The sequence below is a fragment of the Columba livia genome, chromosome 1, assembly GCF_036013475.1.
Source record: "Columba livia isolate bColLiv1 breed racing homer chromosome 1, bColLiv1.pat.W.v2, whole genome shotgun sequence".
NCBI lineage: Eukaryota > Metazoa > Chordata > Aves > Columbiformes > Columbidae > Columba > Columba livia.
Genome location: NC_088602.1, coordinates 67,985,458 through 68,010,127, shown reverse-complemented (window position 1 = coordinate 68,010,127; position 24,670 = coordinate 67,985,458). Strand labels below are relative to the sequence as shown.

Here is a 24,670-nt window from a genome sequence, read left to right as displayed (position 1 = left end):
AAGTCATACTTTGGGAATGAAAACTCATGAAAACCTCAGGATTGTTGCCAGTTGACAGAATGATGAAGGAAAATCAAATGATACAGTGCAAATATCAGTGAAGTGAGACCTTGAGATCTGCAAGGCAGAGCCATGAGGATCACCAGGAGAATTGCGGGAAGGATTTCTGGAAGAGTTGAAATTGTTTAGGCTGGTAAAATGAACAGGGAAAGGAATAGGAGTGTCATCAACAAATGCATACAACAAAGGAAAAAGCACTAAAAAGAAGAGCTGTTTGGGCTAAGGAGCAGTATTCACACAGACATGTAGCCATGAATAAATTTACAAAAGACATTAATGCCATTAGAACAGTAAAGTCTCCTATGGGAGTACTGGGGGAACTATTCAGACCTATTTCTGTGTTGGAGCTCAGTAAGTTTCTGAAAGAAAACCCACGATAACGTAACGGTTGTCCTTGTCAGTTTTATGTTTCTTGGCTTGCAGTAAGCAGGCTAGACTATCAAGAAAGGTAAGAAGGGGTTGGCATGGAATTTGAGATATTAGACAGCCTTTTCTAATTTACCACTAAAGATTATGAGAGTGAAAAGATTTTAAAGGCCTGGTGGTGAGTATTTTCTTTGCTCTTTCTCTGTCCACAAGTGATCTGTTAAGCTATTAGTATCTCCAGAGTACTTCTGTGGCACTGGCCATATTACATCCTGATGCCCAGGGCAGAATGTACTGTGGTGCAGCAAATTTGTACTAAATAACACCATCTTCCCTTATTTCACAGAGGAGTAATGTGGGTGAGTTACCCTACTGGTCCATAAGCCTGTATGCCATTTCACTGACTGTGTAACTTACAAAATGTACAGAGCTCATGTTTAGATATTGTTCAGACACCTCCTGTGACAGCAGAACAAACACAAATGACTCAGTGTAGAACATAATTGGAGAGGAAAATTTCTTACCCACTCAGTGTTAACTATAGCTGGGCAGAGTAGGAGGTGATATGTAATGTGTCAAGCCAGAATAGCACCAGAAGACTAAAGAGAAGTAATCTTCTCAGTACTGTAAGACTATGCTACATACACACTGAGATGTGCATTTCCCCCCTGCTTCTAGGCTGTCAAAATGCTTGAGCAAATGTGAGATAGACAAGGTAAGATATGGACACCCACCTTGACTTTCCACAGGGGTGGGGAAACACTCCTGAGCAGGCAGGCTGGATTTTCCTGGAGCTATAGTATAAAATATGCTAAATGTGTGAGTGAGTGAGCGAGCGAGCGAGTGAGTGAGTGAGTGAGTGAGTGAGTGAGTGAGTGAACAGGGTTGGGGTGGGGGGGGAGAGAGAGGCTATTCTAGACCAGTCCTTTACCCTCTGTATCATAAACTAACTCTAGAAGCAAATGTTAGATATGAACCTGGGAAGTACAGGTGTGTGATGCTGCTTTTTTAGCATATACGTTACTTTTACAAAAGAGGAGTGGGTGAATTGGAGCAGAGGCTCAGCCAAATATTTGGTACTATTCGACAAGATTTTCATCCAGTAGTAACCAGCATGACAGTCTTCTGGAAGCATGGCTTTGCTCTGTGACTGATGCTTCTGTTGCATGGCTAAGATCTGCTCTAGCAGTTGGACTGCTTTATTTTTTTAATGTGATGGAGATTACAAAGATTAGCACTTAAAATGAATGAAGTATATTTTGGTTCTGTAAGATACATCTTTGGGAAAGAACCATCTTCTCTTTCTCATAGTCTGAACATGGGTTTGACTTTATCTGCATTGCACTCTATAATGCCTTTAAGAGAAGAGGAGAGTAAATTTTTAATGTGTGTGTTGTTGGCGTTTTTTTTTGGTTTGGTGTTATTTTATTTTATTTTATTTTATTTTATTTTATTTTATTTTATTTTATTTATTTGTTTGTTTATTTGTTTTTATTTATTTCCTGGTCAGTAAGGACAATTTCAAAAAAGCTTGTCTCTTTATACTGAAACCTACAGAGATACATTGGAACCTTTTCTAACTTACAAACCAAACATACGTTTTGTATCAAGGCAAAACAGTGAAGATATTCTAGGAGTCAAACAACAAGCTTGCTTATCAGTGGGCTCTATTCTGAAGAGAGAAGAGAGATAAATGCAAGGTAGAAGCTGAGAATCTACATCTTGCTTCTCCAAATGCTCATGACCCAGTATAACCAAGCATTAATAGTGGCCATTACCTAAAGGTATGTGTATAAACACAGGCGACATTGAAATATCCTCTTATATAGCAAAAAGCTTCTTGTAGAAATAATCAACCCAATTTTCAGTAAAGAGAGTGAACTTCACACAAGAAAAGAAGAAACAAGTCCTACTGTTCTTGAAATAAGAACAAACTGATTGACCTATATATTTACATGACCTCTACTTAAACAGGGAGAAGTGGGGTCTGAAATGATGACTAGGTGCCCTCAGATGCTTTTAGGTATTTTGAGGCACTGTGCAGCCTGTCTTTGATGGTTTTTACATACATCTAGGAACCCTAGAAGAGGAGCCGGACTGTGTGGGTCTCTGTGTTAAAGTGCTCTGCCTGCCTAGCAGGGGAAAGTCACAGAGGGCTTGTATTCATTAGTGCTTTTCTTTTCTCTTTCTGCCAATGCTGTGTTGTGGCAACCAACAAGGCTCAACTGCGAGGACACCAATAGAAAGTAATGTTGTGTCACAGCCCTCTCCCAGTGCCCAACTGTGGTGAGCATGGAAAGTAGAAAGGAGACTAAGGGCAGGAGAATTTGGCTCTTATAGTGATATAGTGAATATTGTTCAGTATTGGGCAGAAATGTGGCTCTCTTCTGGATTTCATAGCAGCATTTGGGTAAAAAAGAAATAAACTTTCACACTTCCTGCTCTTAAATGAAGTAAACTACAAAGTTCAATGTATTTTTGCACACAAAGAATTTAGAACCCAAAAGGCTTTGATCTTTTACTAGGGACAAAGTTTTTTCCACTGTTCTTTTTACAAGAAGATGACCCGGAAATTTTGAACCTAACACAACAAAACTGAGAAAGGAAGGGATGATGACAATGAGGTAGAGGAAATTCCTGTAAAGGAAACAGTCTCAATGCAGTGCACAGCTAGATCTAACCACGATTCTTATCATGTAGCGTAGGATGTGCAGGTAAGATTTTCAGATAACTTTTTAAAAATTATATCTTTTACCTTGAGAGTTTAGCCCTTCCTGCCCTATCTGCTTTTCAGGTGAGTTGGTTTCATTGTCTTTGAATGTGAATTTTAAAGTAGTTTGATTTTAGTTTCTTGGTCAGACAAAACAGTAGTGTCTTAGTAAGTAGCTTCATTAGATATTTTTTCCTTGATAGGTATGGTGAAGTTTTTTTATTCTCCTATGTAACTATTGCTAATCTTACTCTTAGAATCAGACTAAGTTTGCCTGATAGACCTGATGCTGAAGTGATTTTCATCAGAATAGTTGATTGGAAGACTGTGGCATGTCACTCTTTACTAGACTTCAGCAATATTATGAAACTTGGTGCAGCTCTCAAGATACTGATTTCATTTTCTTTTGCTTATATTTTACGTAAAGACACACAAAATGCTATTTACTGTTTCACTCAATGACCTTCAGGGTCTCTTCCAACTACAATGATTCTATGATTCTACAATTGTATGAAATACAATTTATTTTTTTTTTTGCGAGGGTGCCTTTAGAGTTGAAACAAAAGCAAAACAATACAGTTCTTCTCTCACTTCTTTATTTTTATTTTTTTTTTTTTAACCACAGGAACTTATGTTAAGACCACTTTAGTTTCCTTTGTATGTAAGTCACTTTCCGATTAAATGGCATCTTAAATCCCTAGACTAAGGATAAGATAGCATGGCTCTGTACATGGCAGAGAAAGCGGAGAGACTCTTGATAATATGTTGCCCAGAGTAGAGTGCTTTCGTTTTCCGGCAGAAAATGACTAAGATAGAATGAGTCACTGAATATATTGAGTCACTGAATCACCTTGAGTCTACCTGCAGTGCAAAAACACTGAATGGTCAGTTTAAGATTATCCTATTTTGGGTACTCCGCTCCTTTTGTCCTTGCTGCCCGCTTCTGCTGTGGATGGCTCTCTTCCTGTCAAGTACGCTTGCAAGACGACACTTCTTAATTTCACATGCTACCATACTTTTAAAGCACTATAAAAATACAAAGTTTCTGAGGATTTCTAGTAAAAGTGTTACCAGTTAGCAAAAAAATCAGCAGTGATGCATTTTCCCATGGCTAGCCAAAGACAGCAGAAAATTATACAGTTTGCTAACCAAAGCTATAACATTCATTACTTAACCCTCCCTTTCAGACTTCTTCCCCATTTGTAGCGACCTTTTTGAGCTTGCAGAGTGCATTACTATCTTGCTAATAAACTGGAGAGGAGAGAGTTAACTGGCATTATTAAATGGTCACTTAATGAGATTTTACAACATGTAGTCTGCATGTCCTCAGTTACAGACAAACTGTCAGCTGGGAAGTAAATGCATACACTGTTGATCTTGTGCCAGTTTAGACACTCCTCAGGTAGCTTCTGGTGGCTTAAGAGATTGAATTAGCCACCAGAAAGGATCAGAGCTGCGACAGGAGGGAAGCTGGACCACTTGCCTGTGATCAAGGGAGTGGAGAGTGGGCAGGATGGAGAAGTAGGTGAAACATTTCCCTTTATGAGAACAGTGACCCACTACATCAGCTCACCTGCTCAAGAGACCGCAGCACTGAATCACACACAAGACCCTTAAATCCTGCTTGCTGCTGGCGCCACTTCGCTTTGTCATGTGGGCTGATGAGTGACATAACTCAAAACATCATCCTTTGTTTTATACACTATTAATAGGGCTAGGGATGCAGCCCTAATGAATGCCTTGAGAGAGGTCTTTATGATTGTCATAAATGCAGATTGAAGAGTCAGGATCCATTGAACTTTTTGCAGTGAATAAGACAGCCTTCTTGAAGTTTAGGAGAGTTTTGCCCAGTGCTGGTAGGAAACTGTCTCTTTATTCAAACATACTTATTGGCTTGGAGTTTCAGCATGATTTTAAAAGATGTATGGGGCAATGGCAGTTGGCAGCAGCCAGTCTGTAATAAAGCACCAGGATGGGTTAAGGCAAATGAGTTGACCTACTCCACGCGACCTCTGAGTGTAAAAATAGAACTTTCCATTCACTTGCAAGGAATAGAGACATGCTGAAGAGAATGGTGACTAAAGTGCTCCTCTCTGCACAGAATAGCTGCCTGAAAAAGTGCAGAGCAGGAGTTCCTGTCACCTCTCTTGCTAGGTCATTGTGATCTGTATGCTCTCTTGCTGCCTGCCTGTGTGAGTTGTGTCTGATTTGCATGAGGTGCCAACAGACAGGGGACTAGCCTTTGCCTGACCTTTTTTCCCCTTGGACTGACTCAGTGCCTCTCTGGCAATTGTGCAAATGCAGTCACTCTGTAGCCAAATGAGCAAAGTGAAAATCTCCTTGATGTCTTAGTTGCACTGTGTGAACATCAGCAAAGTATATGGCCTTTATTCACTGAGATCCTGAATCAGGCACTCCAGATATGTCAGCCACAGGCATTGTATAGGTTCTTACTAAATACCCAAATTAAGCCATAGCTGTTTAATATGCATGCTTGATAGCCTGCCTTCCCTCTAGCCCTGTGGCCGACAGGCTGTGTGACACAGATCAAACCTCTTAATAGGAGAGGCAAAACACTTCATACAATACATGTAATGCAAGGGTTTGGGTGCAGCTAACTGCTTTTTTGACCACCTCACAAGTCCCCTGGGTGTTCCCAGTCTCAGTTGACAGATGGCACACCACAGAGTTGATACCTTATGATAGTGTGAGTGCCACCCTGTTCAACATGTCTCTGCTACGGGTCATTCAAGCAGTGCAGCACAGTACTGTGGTGCAGAAGTGAGGTCCAATGCTGCACACAGAGGTAAATCACATAGGAGAAGAAAGGTTTTTTGGGTTTCTCTGATGACCCTGATGGATGTCTTAGGGTATGTCTTTTTTAGCTGGTAATGAAGCCCGATAGGAGCATGTCTCTTGGGTGAGAGAGTTAGAACCGAAGACCTGGTGTCCACACAGTGCATGCTTTGAGGGTTTTACTTCTGCACAGTTCTACTTCAACCCCATGGACCCAATGTCATTTATAGCTGCAGGACATCTTCAGATTTGGTTTAATCCCAAAGGAATCCAGATTACACACTCTGGTCCTGTTCGCCTTCAAGATACATCAGAGCTCCGTGGACTTTGGTGCCAATTAAGCCTTTCTCAGTTTGTTGCTGATAGTCATTATTAAATAAAGGCTGATTTTGTAATTGCCTATTTATCTTATCAGAGTATTATTTACAAAAAACCCCATGAACTCTGTTTTGCTCTTTTGCAGAAAGCAAGATGGTTCATAAACAAAATGTCTCAGAATATCAATCAAAACTGATAAAGAAAATCATGCTCACTTTATGCTGGATCCTAGCAGTATTTATCAGCGGGGCAGAAGTTAGAGAGATTAACTTGCCAGGTAAGAGTTTGCTTTGGTGACTTTTAGTGTTTGTGGTGCTTTCTGACAGCTGAGAAAAGTGAATCTGCATTTTGCCGTGCCTTCATGAGTTTTTCTTGCACCTGTTCCTGCTTATGTCAGACAACCATCTGTTTCTAACCTTTCTGCAAGCTTTTTAAGTATTGGCAATGCAGTTTACCCTAAACATGATTCAAAATTCAGTTCCCCAGTTAAAAGGGCAATTGTAAAAGACAACTTCTGAGAACCAAATGGAGAAAATGAATTGCTTCTGTGACTCCTTCAAGTCTCCAACAGGTGGCCCAGGCCTGCTGGGGAGCAGAAGGAAGAGAAATGCAGGATGAGACCAATATATCAGTCTCCCTCCCACACAATTTATCTGGAGGAGCTTGATACAATTCAGTTCACAGAGAGAAACTGAAACTGCCAAGTCTCCCACATGGGCAGGAACTGAAGGATTCGTGTTCTCCCTGGCAGGAGGGGTTACGCAGCAAGTTCAGTCAGAGATCAGAGTTAGGATGGGTGACCACAACTTTCAGAATCCAAAAATTTGTCTAATTTTAGTGACGGTAACAGGAAAATGAGAGCAGGAAGATACGAAAGCAGTGAGATGATACTGCTTGTCAATCTTACCCTAAATAGTGAGTGCAGCAGGCAGGCTCTACTTCTTCAGGTTTATATCAATCTATCTCCATTAATATGAGGAGAGCTGGAAGACCTACATCTGCTCTTCTACAAGGCTCAAGTTTAACAGGTTAGCACCTATGTGAAAATCTTCAGTTCGCTAAAAATCGTAAGTTATTTTCTCATAAGACTTTTGAAAAAGCCCTAATAAGCCTTTGGAAACCTTTGAATAAATATTTGAGAACATTGGCAAATTCCATGTTTAAGGAAATAAATTATTAGCTTAGCATCTGAGCACATTAAAAAATATTTTTCGCAGTATTTCTAATTTTTTTTTTTATTAAACATGTTGGCTGTGTGTTCTTTCAGGTGGTACTGATACATTTTTGTTCCACTTGTCAGGATGTTCACATGTTGAACCTCAAATACGGTACCGTGCAATAGATGATGAGGAGTTTGTTTTACAATGCGCTATACCCGATAGAGCTGCTACCCACATTTATGACAATGCACTTCTAAATCAACATAAGGTGAAATGGTTCTGGCATCAGAAAGATAAAGAGACACTGGAGGCTATCAAGGAAAACTCTAACATTATTCTCCAAGGGGATGCACTTTGGTTTAAACCAGTAAGGGACAGTGCTTCTGGAGTATACATCTGTATGATATGGTATGTAACAGAGTAAAAGGCTTATATTTCTATACAAGAACTAATTGTTTTGGCTTTTTTTTGTTTTATGCATTCAATGTTAAACTTTTTTTCTGCATCACTCAGGGAAAAAATCCCATGTCTCAAAATGGTCTTGGAGGTTCAAACAAAGAAGGCGGCAAAATGTTCAGGTTATGAAACAAATACGCTGAGTCTTCTTGCTGGCAATGGGAATTCAATAACTTGTCCTGGGACAAAATGCTACAGCCACATGAAAAGGAGAGATGTAAAATGGTACAAGGTAAGAGTCACTGTCTTGAGCATTTGAAAAAGCTCAGTGGTAGTATAGCTTTAGGTCTAGTTAATGATCACGTGCCATATGTTCTTGCACTCTTCTTTGGAAGATAATGCAGCCTGAGAAATTCAACTCCAAAGTAGAATGTTGAATTGCTATATATCAAGTCTGTAAGTAAGAGTTTTGAAGAAATTTGCCACACTCAGTATGTTGTTGCATGAAATAGAAACCTAGAAATGCTTTCTCTTCAGCTAAGAAATTAAGTATTTCAGAATCAAAACAGATTCTTCACAAAATTGACATATTTGAAATTTAAAATTTTAATATTTGGTTTGACATTTTAAATTCTGAAAATACCAAGTATACCAAAGAAAAAGTGGTTTGGTTAGAAAAACAAAATTATTTTAAGATTAATGTTTCAAATTATTCTTTCCAAGATTGTTGTTTTTGATGAAACTCTATTACATAATTGACTTGTTCTTTTTCAAACAACCACTAAAATACTTGCAAGCTAAGACTTTTTACTATTGCGTTAATAAGCATTGTAATATGCCATTTAAAACTGAAAAAAAGAAAGTGATGTAAATTTCAATTCTGTGTTTTACTACCTGGTATTATTTACATTATTTATTCTATCAAGTAGACTTATGATCTAGCCAAAGTTACTCGTAATTTACTTTCAAACTTTAAATAAGGTATACCTTTAGTTACATCTTGGTCTGAAGCCCACTGAACTTAAGGAAAATATTTCCATTTTATGTTAGTGGATTATTTTCAGGTATTTTATTTAAGCAAAATTCTTGGTGATCTTTACGCTGAAAAATACAGGTGCTTTTAAAAAACTAGTCAGTTTTCATACTTTAAAAGTAGTGTCAGTATTGTCAATCTCAGACAATTTAAAACAATGATTTATTTGTCATAAAATAACATTAAAATGTTTTCAAAATAATTTATTTACAAAATAAAAAATACACAGTCCATCAAAAAAAGTGATCACTTTTCTTTCTCTTTAGTAATAGGTATTTAATTTACATTAGGTTCATGATTTCACAATTCTCACAGCAGCAACCACGCATTTTAAGTGATTTTTTAATAAGACAATGATTTTCACATATTATAGACTATAACTTTTTAATATAACTGACAAATGTCTTCAGACTCCTAATAAATCTTTTTTTGGGCTTCAGTGGAAAGAGTTTAGCTTAGCCCTACTGCCATGGTAATCTTATCCAAATATCTTAAAATATAATTTAATAACAGCAACAACAACTCTGAAAAGGACTTCCAATTGCTTTCCTAATTCCTCTCCTCCCCTCTCCTCTTCTTTTTTCTCTTTTCATTAGGGTGGTCATCAGATAAAAAGTCGGAAAAACAGACAAAGCCTAAAACTTAAGCATAATGAAATCTATTTGAATCCAACCTATGAAGAAGATGCTGGAACATACGTGTGTGATTACACCCTAAATGACAATACTACCAACTGGACAATGAGAACAACAGTAACAGTAGAAGTAATTGGTGAGTAATATAATAACTCAGAATAAAATATTTCTAGTAAAGTAAATTTTCTCTATACTTTCCTACCCTATTTATGTCTTTTCTTGAGGCTCTTGTTTTAGGAAAAAAACCCCCAAGCAATAGGACCATAAATTGGATTAGCTACATGTCCATTAAAGTCCCATCCCAAGTATTTTGCAGACATCTTGGGGCTTTGACTAGAACCTTCAGTGTCCAGTAAATTAATTTGAAAGGTGCCATGTACATATTTTTTCTTTCTGAATCTTGCATACATTTCTCTTCTGCAGCTTAGTTCTGTTTTTTTTTTTTCTAAAAAAAAAAAAAGAAGTGCTGTGTGGTGCCATTTCCTGCAGTATGGGACTTTCCTAGAATATCAGAGGTGTGGGTTTTAGCCTCTTCAGGCTGTTTTTCCAGAGCCTGAGTAATTGCTTAGTAGATTATATGAACTGTGGGTGTCATTATCTGTGCCCTTTGGCAGCCATTGCTTTGAAAAAAACCCACACAGTCATTTTAAACCAAGTACCTGTGCTGGTGAATGAGGTGCATGCTTTATGTGTGATTACTGGGCATGGAATGGCGTTTGGCAAGGAACTGGTATGAGGATTGCATCCTTCAGGGGGGCCTGCAAGGGGGGTGGCCCCAATTTCTGAATCCTAAATAACTTTAAGTGCAGGATAGACACTGAGCTCCTTAGCTCATGTAAGACAGTAATGCCTCAGAGTAACAGAGATAGCAGGTCTTTAAGTAGCTATAATACATAAGTTTTGTAGTCAAAACTCCTCTATCTGTGCAATTTCGGACACCTCCACATCTATAAATCATCCTTAGGTGTCTAAATTCCACCTGTCACTTGAAAAAGCAAATTCTATGAGATATTTTCTCTGGTCTTCTGCACTGATGATAGCATTATAGTTATTAACAATATTCCTGTTAATTGCAGCAAAAAACACTATCCATCCACCAAACCTCTTGTATCCCAATGGTGTGATGATACTTGAAGTGGAGCTTGGTAAGTTTTGATTTCTCATCTGAAAGGGAAAGAAAATGTTTAAATGAGGTATTGACAGATAACGATGGGTCTTGATAAAGCAAAACAGCTTTACTCTCAAGGAGTATCAGAATTAACTATAAAATGTAGCTTTTTCTTGATATATATCTTTGTGGATATTAATGGAAGCATCATGTGTTATACAGATAGCAGGCTATTTAAGAGAAAAATATTCTGGTGACCTCATGCATGGTTTTCCTGTGCTAATTTGTTCCAGGAAAGCCACTTGAATTGGAATGCCGTGTACAGTTTGGGTTTGAAAAAGATTCTACGATGAGGGTAACATGGAAAAGAAACAACAAAGAAAACATACAGGAGAAACTGATCCAGGAAACAAGGTAGAGAAAAACACCGTTCGTCTGATTACTAATACAGTCAGCAAGTGTAAAAATCCTTCTGCAACAGCTTTACTGCATACATTTTACTGAAACTCCGAAGGCTTTGTTCTTCAACATATTAACATGTATGTCCATGAGAATGTGACAAGCACATGCACTTCACATACAGAAGCACACATTGATGGCCATAAAGCCAAGAACTCCAACTTTCTGTGCAATTTTAACTCTTCCTCAATAAAGCTTATCTCACAGACAGCTTCAGCATGAATGGTGCTTGCTTGCCTGTGCCTGGATCAACTGTTTTCAAGTGTTCCCTCTGTTGCGCAACTAACACAATCTGTCTTTGGAAGCTGTCTCTGAGTGGGGGATAGACCAGATTGGTAAAACAGTACTGACATTGGCCAGGACATTGAAAGGAGTTTCGGTGCCTCAGAGGTTGGGGTGTGTTTATCGAGTCAGTCTGTGGACTTGCAGCACTGAATTTCACGACACTGAGTTTCTGGAGTCTTCCCTGGCAAGGGTAAACTGGGCCTTGCAGAGGAGCAACGTGTGTGAGAAAGGTTTCTTGTGATTTGGGGACAACCCAAAGAGTTGCCGCACTTCTCTTTTCTTCCTGTACTTCCCTGTCTGATTTGCTTATGCAGTGTCCAACTTGGGCAAGCAACATAGTGGAGGCAACGCAGGCAAGTATGTCTTTCACTACACAGCACTGAGTCATCTTTATGGGAAAACTTTTCTGTGCACTGGGGGAAGCAAAAGCTCTACTGCCGTTGCAAAAATAAAATTCTTAATAGGAGTCATATGGGAAAAAACAACAAATGATGATATTGCAAGCACACACACTCTCACTCTTTCACTCACTGACGAGGCAGATTGGAAATGGCATTTTCCTACCTTTTGAATGTTTAGCTTTGTAATGTTCTTATTAGGTTTTTAGTCTTGTTTGTTTGTTTGTTTACACACAATTTATGTTTGTTTATTTTTTGAAAACCCAAATGAATTAAAAATTCCCCAGAGACTTTTAGTACAGGTTGAATCCTTGCCCATGCTCATGCCTGTGTATCTTGAGTTACCAGAGGTAGGGCCATAGTAGATGATCATTTTGCAGTGGCATGATGTGAGGCACCTTCAGGACCACCCAGAGATGCCTCTACTTGTGGCTTTAAAAGAGAAATGCTGAGATTCAAAAACTCTGGGTGTTCTTGAGTGGTTGCAGACACAGATATGTTCCCTACAACTCACTCTCAGCCCCAAGGGGATTCCTGTTACCTCTTCATTTCTGTCTTATTCTGTTTGCCTATACTGCCCTTGGGCTTTTTACCCCAGTGCAACAGACTGTGCTGCTCAGTCTTCTTGCCCAGTTAGTCCTCTCTTAGGGCTCCTCTTGGAAGTTTCATTTCCCTGCGTTTCCCCTTAGAGATTTTTACTTCTTACAAAAATACAAATAATCTTATAGAAGTCAAAGTGGACTATATATTTAAAACCAATCAAGCGCTTAAGTATTTTGGTGATCAATGAATTAACAACAAACCTGTCAGTCTGTAGACCTTTGATGTTAGTATTTTCTTACAAAGTTAAAACCAAATGGAAGTTTCAAACCAAAATGTTACATTGCTGTTGAAAGTTTAAGCTGAATGTTGCAAGCTCCTCTTTCTTTGTATTTAAGACATTTGGGGATTGTATAATTCAGAGCAAAGGTATCATGTAAATATATATTTTTTTCTCTTTAGCTTTTATTCAAAAGGTTTAAAGGGGCACACACTTCTTCATGTTGCAAAACTGAAAGAAGTTACTGAAAGGGACTTCAGAAGCAACTTCACCTGCTTTGCTGAGAATTCAGTGGGGAATGCCACAGCTGTTATCCAGCTGAAAAGAAAGCAGAGAGGTAAAGCTGACAATGGAGGGCTATTTGCCCTTGGAGACACATTTTGATTTACTCACTGCTACAAACTCATTCCCCATTGACCTGGGATTTTTAGCCTGCTACAGAAGTTTCTTGAAACTGTCTGGGAAAAGTTTGGTATCTGGAAAAGCACATTATTCTGAGAAGTACTCAGATGAACAGGGGTATCTGGGGACTTACTGCAGGAAGGTGGATGCTGGAGGGTAACTGGGAGGAAGAGAAGGAGAGTAGCATCTCTGAACATTAATAGACAATCTAATAAACTGAAGCACAGCGGCTGCTGAAAACAATAGTACTCCTTGATTTTCATGGGACATTTCTGTTTGTTTCCCCAGTCCTTAGCATGCATGCGTCTATGAAGTCTACCATAACTGATATGAATGTGGCAGTCTTCCACGCAAAGGTCAAAACCAGAATCAGTGTAAAAATGAAACCATTGAACCAAGTTCACTGAGGAGACCCATCACTGGAGTGGCACAGGAAGTCTCCAGCAGGGCACTGGGTGCAGCTGAATGTGTTCTGATGTAATTTTTCCATCTCAAGTGATGACTGTTTTCAGCCTTGCTGAGTGTACCACAGACCATTTTCTCTGTGCCTTCCTCCTCAGATTGGTTTTTCATACCGTCAATAAGATGCCATTCAAAAAAGGTCCTTAATGGTAGATTGAAACTTTGTGTTAAGGTTTGTAGCTAAATGAATTCCTAACTTCCCTAAAGTCTGCTGGCAGGGCAAGAATGAAGATTGTGAGATGGTTTGCCCCCATTTCTGGACTGAGTTTTTCATCTAAGTGTCAACATTATTTTGGAATGCCTGAGTTATGTAGACTCTTTTCTTTTTACAGTGTTTCTCCTATATGTACTATGCAGTGCCATTTCTACTCTATTCGCACTCCTTTTGTGCACTACCTTGATTTACCAGCACTGGATTGAAATAATACTGATCTACCGAAGTTATCTGGTCCTCGGTGAAACTACAGGAGGTAAGGAATATTGTAGAATCTTAATTTTCTTCAGTTTTTCTACTGCCTTTTGTCATATGGGTTAATCTGACGTGAATTAACCATTTAATTAAACTCTCTTAATGTCCCTCTTCTCTTTGAGCTGATACAAAGGCGGTTAAATCTAGGAAGATGCTAGGGCGATTCAGATGGAAAATAGCCAGCAGTGTGGAGGAAATATCTTACACCAATAGAAATGTCACAGTTAGCCTTCTAAAAGATCCCTGATTTACCCATGGAAGATTAGAGTAAGAAGTTGAATTTTGACAGTACCTTTGCAGGGAGTAATAGAGCACCTCCAACATTTTAATCTCGTTCTTCCAAAGTGTTCAATAGAATCTGTGGACAGGAACCAAATGTCCTTGCAGAACTAAGTGAAAGACTTCAGAGTCTAATGTATTTTTCACACAAATCCAAATAATTTCTCAGATTAATTAACTAAGGAGAGAAATAAGATGATATTGGGCACCAGCTGAAAAGTTTACCTTCAGGAAATATTCCTTCCCTTTCTAAAAGTTATGCTGACCATCTTGACATTTACACCAGAGTGATGAGCTTCCAGTATTTCAAATCTCTGTAGTAGCATCACTCCATCATGTCAGCTGAAATGGGCCTCAACACTGTAGGCAATGTAAAAATGTATCTGAAAAGACAGTGCCTACTTCAAAGAATTTAACAGGTAGTTTTCTTACGTGGGTTGAAAGACAACTGGTCATATGTGCCCAAGGAAATTTTTCTAAAAATTTTTGAATCTTGATGCAGCTTGAGATACAGGTGTTTGAATCTGCTTTTGTGTTTGCATGTGTATGTGTAGATTGCGTGTGAGTGTAAAATAACTGTATCTAGATATCTATAAATACATATGCAATGAGACAATTAAGTGCCCTTTGGAAAGTATTTTTGTGAGCCCTAAGGCAACTGGCAAAGGTGATTTAGGAAATCACTCAGAATTTCCCCTCTATTTGGTAACAAATTCATTTAAGGATCTCTGGAATGTCCCCTTAGATCTCAACCCATATATCAGTAGAACAGAGACAGGCCTGCCAAGATTTGTACATTGAAGTTGAAGACACCATTAGGTTCCACTGTGGAAATCTATCCTGCTCCTTGACTCTCATGTACTGTGTATGCACAACATCATTTGCAGTGTGGGGGCATGGAGTGTGCAGATCAACTGTGACTACCCAAACAATTTTCTACTAAAATGACTGGCCATAAAATGTGTTCTCACCTGCAGGATTATGTCCTTCTCACTTCATGTGGATGCACATCAAGTCACCTGGTGTCTGAAAGGGCTTGCTTATAGAACAGCAAAGCAGCAGTTATGACTTCATTTTGTTGTTTATTCCTTTCCACCATTTCTTCTATTCCATCCCTCTTAGTGCAGAATCAGAGAATTATAGAATCCTGCAAGCTTGGAAGGGACCCCTGGGAGCCATCTGATCCCACATCTTGCTCAAAGCAGAGTCAACCTAGGCTGGGTTGCTCAGGGCCTTGTGGACAGAGAATCCACAACCTCTCTGGACAGTGGGCTCCAGTGTTTGACCACTTTTATGGTGCAAAGTTTTTTCACTGTCATGTAATAAGAATTTTCCTTGTTGCATCTTGTGTCTGTTGCTTCTTCTACTATCACTGTGCACCTCGGAGCAGAGTCTGTCTCCATCATCTCTATACTCTCCCATTTGGTAACTGAAAACGACTGTAATGTCACCTTTTTTTCTCATGCTTCTCTAACCCTCCTTAGATATATATCTTAAAAATCTTGCCTTCATCCACAAGGAGAAAGAAACAATGCAGAAGCTGTCATACTGGAATTTATAGACCACGTGTGTAGTCATTTTGCTTAACTCAGGTATTCTTCATTGCCTACCCTTTGGTGATCTTAAATGATTGTGCCAAAAGTTCCTCAGGTTGTAGCTGTCCTTCTGTACAATTCTAGGTGAAAAAAAGAAAAAGTCCTAAAGGTTCTGTGTATGTGTTTTAAACTTGCTATTGTAATAGTAATATTATAAAGGAAAATGGTGATGTATTTTTTAAGTCATTGTCTAATAAGATTAGATTGATCTCTATAGGGTGAAATGAGGAACATCTGGCAGTTTATTGTCATTTAAGAACTGTTTTCAAAGGAGCTTCAATTTAGAATGTAGTTGAACCGAAGTTCAGCTAAACCAAACCAGTGACCTACTGGACTTCAAGTCCCACACTGGTCCTGCATGCCTGCTGTTGTTGATTCACTCTTATGGGCCTAAATTGGCTGGCAGAAAAATAACTTTGTAAAAGACAGTAGACAGCAAAGTGAGTCACCTTCCTCTGTTACCACAAGAGCTTCAGCACCAGAAGAAGGAAGTGGTGGAAGTGTGTGGCCAGGAGCAGAGGGGAGGGGCAGAGATGTCATGTGTGCTGTCTCATCATATCCTTGGCCTTTAAACCTAATCTACACAACTATGTTTTGCTTTCATTGCACACTTTCTGCTATATCCTGGTTGTAGGTGTTCAACCCCAGCTCATGTATGTCATTAGTTTTCCCTTTGTATTTCCTTTGCTCTCTGGAATCCATATGGGCTCTTCTAGATCCTGTGGGAACCTGATGGATCTAGCCCAGGTTTGCGATCCTAATCTTATCTCTAGGGATAGAAATCAGGAGGTTAACACTGAGGTACGGGGTGATACTCAGCACCATTACTTAGGTGTCTGTGCCAGAGGCAAGTATCTCCGTTTCCATGCAGTGAAGATGTAGTCAGTATGGTGAAATCTAGAGAGCTTCTCAGCCCTCCCTGCAGCAGCATCCTGCAGTAGGACTCTACAGTAAATAGCTGAATTTCTTTCTGGTTTATATTAACCGTATTGACACAATACAACTCAGCTGATTGAACATAGGTGTCAGATGTCATATGTACTACCCCAGGATGCCGTGTCATTCCAAAAGGTTTGAGTCTCCAATAGTTCCCATGTCAAATTTGACAGTCCTATCCACCTTAGAACACCTTAAATGACAACAGGCAATGACAGATGGTTAACCAGACTGAGTCCACTGTGTCTTTTGCTTCCACCAGCAATTCCTTTTATTTTCCTCTCTTCTCACTCAAGTGTAGTTCAAATTATATTTAGCAAACAGATAAGATTTATTTGTAGTTTAGAATGGGCCTAACTCATATCATTGGTAGCAGGGTGTTTCAAAGCAGAGAAAAGTTCTTAATACATTTTTCATCTGTGCTTCACAAACATTCTTTTAATGAGACTGAAACACCATTCAGGAACTGGTCAGTACTCGGCATCTGAGCCAATAATTGGATCAGACTTGATCTTTGCTACTTGCACCAGTTTCTCTGAACACAAACATAACAGCGCATGAAAGTAGCACATCTTTTGCAAGCGATGGATATCTAAGAACATTTTATCCTTTAAAGTTTGCTATATTTTCAAAGCAGATTGTGCATTTATGAGTATTTTTGGAATCAGCATTGGGGCAAATGAGGAAAAAGATTGGGCATTGTTCCCTACAACATGGATTTTGCCTGGAGAGGGTCAGACCTTCCACTGGCAAAAGCTGGACCATGTTTGTGGAAATGCAGAAAAAAACCTGATTTACATTTCCTTGCACTAGTCATCTATAGCTTCCCTGTTTGCTTTGGTAGTGTTGGTCTATAAAATTTGCAATACAGTGAGAAACAAGGGTTGGCTTTGGGTAACTGGATGGCTGTACTTCATGAACAGTTGGTAATTTTATGTTTGTGTTGTGCCTACTTAAATAGACATAAATGGAAACTGAGCACTATGAAAGAAGCTGAATGCTTCAGACAGACTTGTTAACGTATACTGTGTTGTTTATCTTTTCATCTGTTTATTTATTTATTTTAGATGGCAAAGAATTTGATGCGTTTGTGTCCTATGCAAAGCTAGACTCTTGTGAAAGTGACTCTACTTTAATTAGCGAGGAAAAATTTGCCCTGGAACTTCTTCCAGACATGCTGGAAAATAAATATGGGTACAAGTTATGCATTCTTGAAAGAGATATTATTCCAGGAGGAGGTAAGGTTCCTGTGGATGGTAGAAAATCTTCAGTTCTTTATAATTTTTTTTTTTTCACTCTCCAAAAAACCTTATGCACCAGATCAGCAAATGGTATATTTTGGTATTGGAGCTTCTGCTCACATTTCATACTGTTTTGATCTGAGTGTGGTTGCTGGGTAGCTATTAGGCTGAGACAAACCTTCCTATCTAAGTATTTATTTGCAAACAAGCTTCATTCCCTGAAAAGAAGACCCCAGATATTTCATTAGCTACTTTGTGAGCAACTTTATTCAGTGCTACCTGCAATAATTAAAAAGTCCTCAGTACTTGTCCCTGGGAGAGACAAAGGCAAGTCTAAGTGTCTCTTGAGACCATCTTTAAGTAGCAACAAAGTGTGTTGAGGTCTCAGCTGTGCCCGCTGCCTCCTGAGCAGCAAGTTGTGTTCTCCAGGCTGCAAAAGAACATTTCTAGGGGTTATGTGATTGCTCAGCTTCCCTGTTTCTGGTTTTCCCTATTTCTGATTTTCCCTGTTTCTGGGGTTTAGCTGTTGATAAAGGAACTGATATGATATAAAGTCCATTACAGAATGCAGTAACAGTGGCTATTTCTTCTTCAGCATACACAGATGAAGTTGTTACAGCTATTAAACACAGCAGACGAGTCATAATTATTTTGAGCCCGGCCTACATCAGTGGACCAAGCATCTTTGAACTGCAGGCAGCAGTGAACTGTGCTTTAGAAGACAAAAATATCAAACTGGTATTAATAAGGTTCCAGGCTTTCCAAGAGCCAGAGGTTTTGCCTCCAGTAGTAAAGAAAGCTCTCCGGGTTTTACCAGTCATTACCTGGAAGTCTTCTATTTCTGCTGCTGCAAACAAGAATTTCTGGAAATATATGCATTACCACATGCCAGTGAAAACTACTAAGATGTCAGGAAATTGCAGCCTAAAGGGATTTTTCCAACGGTTATTCAGTCTGGTATATTGTAGTAGAAATTTTACAGAGGGATGACAGCAGGCCCAGGAATGGTGATGTGATTGTAAAAGACCTCTTCTACACTGACTGACCACTGTGGACTGTCACTGCGGTCAGCAATATCTCACTCCAAAACAGTGAGAAGGAAGAAGTGCAGTGTGACTGTGCTGCAGCCCATGGTAAAACTAAGTGGCACTGCACACAACTGTAAATGTGAGCTGTCTTTCATAAATTATTATTTAATTGTTATTTTTATTATATTTATTATATTATTTTTCTATTATGTTGAGACATACACGTGAATGTTTTTGTGTTCGCACTGTATTTCTTCTGGAATATTTTTATACTTGTTTTCTAGAAAAAGATTAAAAAAGGGAACTCCGGGGGAAGTCTGCAGTTTAATTTTCCTTATGCAGTCCTATGGGACAAATGCAAATTCTTTATAGCAGTTATCTCCTCCTGTGGGAGTACCAAGGAAGAAGAGCTCTGGGTGTGCCAAAGGGGTTGAGAAAAGAAAGAGCACAGTGTCAGGGCTGATTCCAGTACCTTCATCCTTCCTGCGATGGGAGAAAACATTCCTACCAGTTGTGAAACATCTCGTTCTCAGAGATACCTGCACTGCTGACCCTGCCTGGTGCCAGTCACTCACTGGTCCCACTGAACCTGTTGGTATTATGGGGTGTGTCACAGTTGTAAATCAAAGTCCTGGTTGTCACATCTAATGGACTTCCAGGGACTCTGAAGTCTTTCCCTTGCAGCCTTCTGTCTGCTGACTCTCCAGGTTCATATTGCTTACCCTTAAGGCAGCTTGCAGTCTGTGTAAGTGTGGCTGTAGCTAAGAGAAATGCAATGTTAAGAAGCTCTGAGTAGGAGAGCCACTGATCTGGTGTTCTCTGGACTTCATTTGGCCTTCAAATTAAAGAATCATTGTTTTAGAATGCTAATTGAATAGTTTGTCTACCAGATTCCTTGTTGGAAATAGACTTAAAGAAATATTGCTGTTAACAGGACAAGTATACTGAAAAAAGAACAACTTTTTGCAAGCAGGCTAGGCATTATCTACCTAATTTTATATTGGGTTCAAAGCCTTCAGTAGGACAATCTGTGGTGGTGTGGTGAGGCAGAAGAAGATATTGTCTTATGTAAAAACAGAACATCAAATGGCATCACTGGCTATACCAGAGAAAATTTTATCACTACAGTTCCACATGCGTTGGGGTTTAAGTTAAGATCATGATAAGCTTTTGAAGTAAATTTCCCTAGTGGCACCACTTGTTGCCTTTTTCTTTGCACTGCATAGCGTCTCAGAGTATACACCTCAGATCCCTAACATGGAGATAACTCAACAGTCTGTGAGACATAGCATTGCTTTTCAACACAACCAGATTTGTGGGTAATTTGAATAATCTGTCAGTAAATTAAATTTACTCACTTCTAATGTATGTAATACAGGCTTTAGCAGCTTCTAAACAACATTACTATGTCTGCACAATTTGTTGTCTTAACACAGTTTTTGTGGAGGAGAGAAGAGTCTGATCTTTTTAAAGAAAGTTTCATAATGGTGAATGTTTTCTTGGTTGTCCAATAAATTAAACATCCAGTTTTAGCCAGATCATGTGACTCAGACATTACTTCTTCTCTTTTTTATAGTGTGGTAAGCTACATACATGCCTTTTTCAGAGAGAACACATTTCTAAAAGAGAACGCAATTTGCGTGGTCTTCCACCAGATGTCCCTACTGTAAGCCTTGCAGAGTCCGTTTATTTACACATCGAGCAGTTTTGTTCCCAGGTGAGACAGGACTAGTGAGCAGTGCAAAGTGTGGTACCTGAGGTGCCAGTTGCGCTGGGGAGGTACACAGGGAGTGAGGACAGGAGAGGAAGGCATGGGGCAAGCTCTTCTGCCCGCTCAGGGTGCATCCAGCTCTCCCACCTGATGCTATTTACTCGTGCTACCCTTGTTGCCTGAATGGTATGTGCTGTGACTTTTTTTTTTTTTTTTTTTTTTTTTTTTGGGCAGTGGGAAATAAAAATAAGACTGCCTGGATAAATAATGTGGTTGGAAAGAGCTTTATTCCCTAACAGGATGATGCTGTGGCCAGGGCTTATCTGGGTCAGAGCAACCTGCAGAACCGGTATCTTCATACAAACTCCAAGTCCATCTGTAACACAAGGAACAAGACAGGCACCTTAGGGCTTTTGAAAGAAACTCTACTAGGCAAATGAAGCAGCTCTGAGGAAGAAGCGGCCGTGAGCATGAGCAATGCGAATCGACAGGAGTGAGTGTTGCGTACCTTCGTGCACCCGCTATATCTGTAATAAAACAATCACAGCCCCAGACATGGGCTCTCCCACACTTGGACGTGCAAAGCTTTTGAACTGGTTGCTGTTACTGTTGAGTCTGGTACGCTGTTCTGCTGCTGCTTATTTGGATGAGTCTGACCTTAGCAAGAGTTTCTTGCCTCACTATGAACCTGACCACGGGGATGCCGTTGGCTCCTCACAAGATATGAGACTGCATGTTTTCACACTGGACTATGACTATGTACAAATTCCCTATGAAGTTACTCTTTGGATACTTCTTGCTTCTCTTGCAAAAATAGGTAAGTAGAAAATGGGATCTTGCATCCTCCTACTTCGACAAGAAGTTAAAAATGTACCATGTAACCAAGTATCTTCTATGCATTTTAGTATCTGGGATTGATTTTACAGGTCCTATCTTCAAAAGAACAGACGTGTTAGTTATAACGACAATGATGAAATTCTACCTCTGAATGCTTCCAGCATACTTAAGTAAATCTAACCCTCATGTCTCTTTGGCTGTTCATGCTAATGAGTAGCAAATGAGCTCCCCTCCACAGTGCTGTCCATTCCTTTTCTTAGTCTTTAAACATCACAAGATATTAGCATTTACAACCTGTCACAGCTGTAGAAATCAGTAGAACCAGACTGAGACTTCAATCATATTGAATTTGGGGGAGGAAAGTGGGAAGAATTCTTCCATTGCATGAATAATAGGGAAAATTTCTCTGTTTCACATGTTTGCTGTTTAAAGTTGCTCAGAAAGTGATACCAGAGAAGAGGGACTGAGAGTCTTTAGAGGGTTTAGGTCATCAGATCTGTAGGGTAAGTGCCTTTCGAATACATATCAGCACATCGAGTTTCTATTAGAGCTCCAGGTAGGTATCTGAATGAAGACAGACAACTCATGGAGAAGCAGAGACTTAACATAGCAAAACCAGCTCACTATGTGTCTTATGCGTTTGCATGGCTGGGCTCAGATTATTTAGACCATTCAGAATAAGTGCAGTGACATCAAATAAACAAAAAGATGGTAATAATGCAAAGAGGAGCACACATACGATGTCCCAGCTTTATTGATCTTCCATGGGATTTTCAAACATTCCCATAGAATGGGCTGGTGGGTGGGACTGATGATTTTCTGGAGGTGACATGAAGATAAACATTTTTCATTTCATATTCACACAATTGTCAAAGATTGTTACTGCTGAGCATGATTTGCCAGTTTCATAATAGCTTATGTTCTCAGTCCAACTCCTATAAACAAATGTCTTCACTGCTAAATTATAATAAAAATTTTCACAAAACAAGTTTATTGTTATCATATCAGCAGAGTGTGTTAGCAGTAAGCATATTGACCAATTTCTTAATTCGTCATCCATAAGCCCACAGGACTTGCAATATGGCTTTTTCACTCTATGTTATTGTTTTGAGCAAGAAATGGATAATTCAGAAGAACTGTGTGATGCCTCCTAAGCAGACCTATGCCTTAGTTCAGAATTTTTCAATAATACTATTTTTGATTAAAAGTGTGGAGCTGCTGACTTCAAATCTGTTTGGAAGAAAGAGTAAGTCTGAATAATCTGGTTACTCAGGGAAGGAAATGGCCCAATTGTTAAAATTTTCAGTGTTTTATTCAAGTATTATCTTTTTTCTGGATTTCACAATTTCAGGATAGGAAGCATTTATGAAATCTTGAAAGGAGAAGCAGTCCTCTTATTCTGTAAAACTGACAAAAAACTTGAACATAATTGTTTTTTAATTAAAAAAATCAGTGTAGTTACAATCTTAACATGCGTGGGTTTTTTAAGAAAAAATGTATTAAATAAATTATTTTGAAACTAGTGTTTTTATTTTCCTGTATTTTTGAACATTGACAATTCAAGGGTCACAGAAATGCAGTTGTATCATTAGCTGCTAGTTATGGGATGAAGGTTGACCTAGCTTCAGGCATGGACATACAGGAATTGATTTTATAGGTTTCTTAGTCTGTCTCATTTTCATTCTTGTAAATTCTAGACATTTCCTTACATTTCTAGTTGAGGCACCTACCATTTACCGTATGATTACACAGTTCCTGGTATAGTGACTAGATAAGCCATTACTAGACATTACCTTAGTACTGGTATTCCCATCTAATGGGAAGAATTATGTAGAATCATTGTATCATTTTTGTTGGACAAGGCCCTCAAGATTGAGTCCAGTCGTTAACCTAACTCTGGCATTAAACCATGTCCCTTAGAACCTCATCTACAGATCTTTTAAACATCTCCATGGATGGTGACTCAACCACTTCCCTGGGCAGCCTGTTCCCATGCGTGACAACACTTCCTGTGAAAATTTTTTTCCTAATATCCAATCTGAACCTTCTGTGGCACAACTTGAGGTCATTTCCTCTCATCCTATCACTTCCTATTTGGGAGAAGAGACAAACCCCCTCCATGCTACAGCCTCCTTTCAGGTAGTTGCAGAGCATGATAAGGTCTCCCTCAGCCTCCTTTTCTCCAGGCTAAACAGCCCCAGTTCTCTCAGCTGCTCCTCATCAGACTTGTGCTCCAGACCCTTCACCAGCTTTGTTGCCCTTCTCTGAACTCGTCCCAGCACCTCAGTGTCTTTCTTGACATAAGAAGGTACTTGCAGTAGTAGCACATCAAGGTAGGCAGGAGAAGATTCACACCCACAACATTCATATGGTAACTGTAGACTTTTCTTGGTAAAACAGCTTGGCTACATCTGTACTTGTAAACTAAGGAGCACCCTGTCAGAAATCTGTGTGACTGTCCATACCATGTCTGTGTTGATGTGCTCCTTCTCAGCTCTGGCCCATGTCAAAAAACCTTCCCGCAGGCATTGCCTGGGCAGACTGTAGGCTAGGATCTGCTTCAACAGGCAGTTGGAGTGTGACCACTTCTTGTTGAGGTAGGGAAGAGAATTTGGCTGTATGGATGCAAGCTGAACTTTTCTGCTTGGAAAAGTCTTCAGCCTGCTTAATTTGCTACTGTAGACTCAGCCTTTAGTGAGGAAAAAAAAATCCCTTAGGACAATTACTTCCCCAGATATTTGATGGCTGCTGGTAGTTCTTTCACCTCTGCTGAAATCACTGTCTTTGTTTCAGTAAGCTAACTTGTAAGGTTATTTACAAAATGCTGTTTACCTTATGTAGGAACAACAATTTTCCCAAAAATGCAAGGTTTATCAGCTTGGGCAAAGCCTTATGTTGCTGTGGCTTAATTCCTGCTGGTATCTCAGCAGTTTTGGATATTTTGGTGTTCATGAGACTCTCAGCCTGTGGATCACCTGGAGTCAGTGCAGTGCTTCAGGGGAGGGCTGGAAATGGACAGAGATGAACAAGAGTGTGGCATAGGAACCACTCCCTGCTCCCTCGGGCTTCTCCAGGTACCTGGTTGGCCCAAATCCATTGGGATCTCTGCAGCCAGGGAGCCTCCTCAGCACTGGGTGGAGCTGCTTTCAACCTGAAGCCAGGGATG

At 39.5% G+C, this 24,670-nt stretch overlaps 2 protein-coding genes across 3 annotated transcripts in view; both read left to right on the top strand.

Annotated features, from left to right (window-relative positions):
• Nucleotides 1–3,076: 3,076 nt before the first annotated feature.
• IL18RAP (interleukin 18 receptor accessory protein) lies at nucleotides 3,077–19,128 on the top strand. Of its 2 annotated transcripts, XM_065060763.1 has the most exons (11): nucleotides 3,077–3,140; nucleotides 6,396–6,527; nucleotides 7,551–7,818; nucleotides 7,924–8,098; nucleotides 9,436–9,610; nucleotides 10,551–10,619; nucleotides 10,876–10,996; nucleotides 12,727–12,881; nucleotides 13,741–13,878; nucleotides 17,755–17,925; nucleotides 18,524–19,128. In XM_065060763.1, the coding sequence occupies exons 2-11, from the start codon at nucleotides 6,404–6,406 to the stop codon at nucleotides 18,916–18,918; spliced, it is 1,791 nt and encodes a 596-aa protein (XP_064916835.1). In that variant the 5' UTR covers nucleotides 3,077–3,140; nucleotides 6,396–6,403; the 3' UTR covers nucleotides 18,919–19,128. The 2 variants fall into 2 exon arrangements, with proteins under 2 accessions (XP_064916835.1, XP_021146269.2); XM_021290594.2 differs by lacking the exon at nucleotides 3,077–3,140 and having other exon boundaries at nucleotides 6,325–6,527; nucleotides 18,524–19,116.
• A 1,841-nt stretch (nucleotides 19,129–20,969) lies between these two features.
• Nucleotides 20,970–24,670, top strand: part of SLC9A4 (solute carrier family 9 member A4) — a 36,805-nt gene continuing 33,104 nt past the window's right edge. Inside the window, exon 1 of the mRNA XM_005504659.4 lies at nucleotides 20,970–21,484. Coding sequence (XP_005504716.3) covers nucleotides 21,145–21,484 — 340 coding nt within the window. The 5' untranslated portion in view covers nucleotides 20,970–21,144. The remainder of the gene's footprint in view (nucleotides 21,485–24,670) is intronic.

What these genes read in the sequence shown, in the direction of transcription:
- IL18RAP (XM_065060763.1), top strand. Translation starts at nt 6,404, where the DNA reads ATGGTTCATAAACAAAATGTCTCAGAATATCAATCAAAACTGATAAAG. An exon ending in GTATACATCTGTATGATATG is followed by an intron (nt 7,819 to 7,923) that starts GTATGTAACAGA and finishes TGCATCACTCAG; the next exon opens with GGAAAAAATCCCATGTCTCA. An exon ending in GATACTTGAAGTGGAGCTTG is followed by an intron (nt 10,620 to 10,875) that starts GTAAGTTTTGAT and finishes AATTTGTTCCAG; the next exon opens with GAAAGCCACTTGAATTGGAA.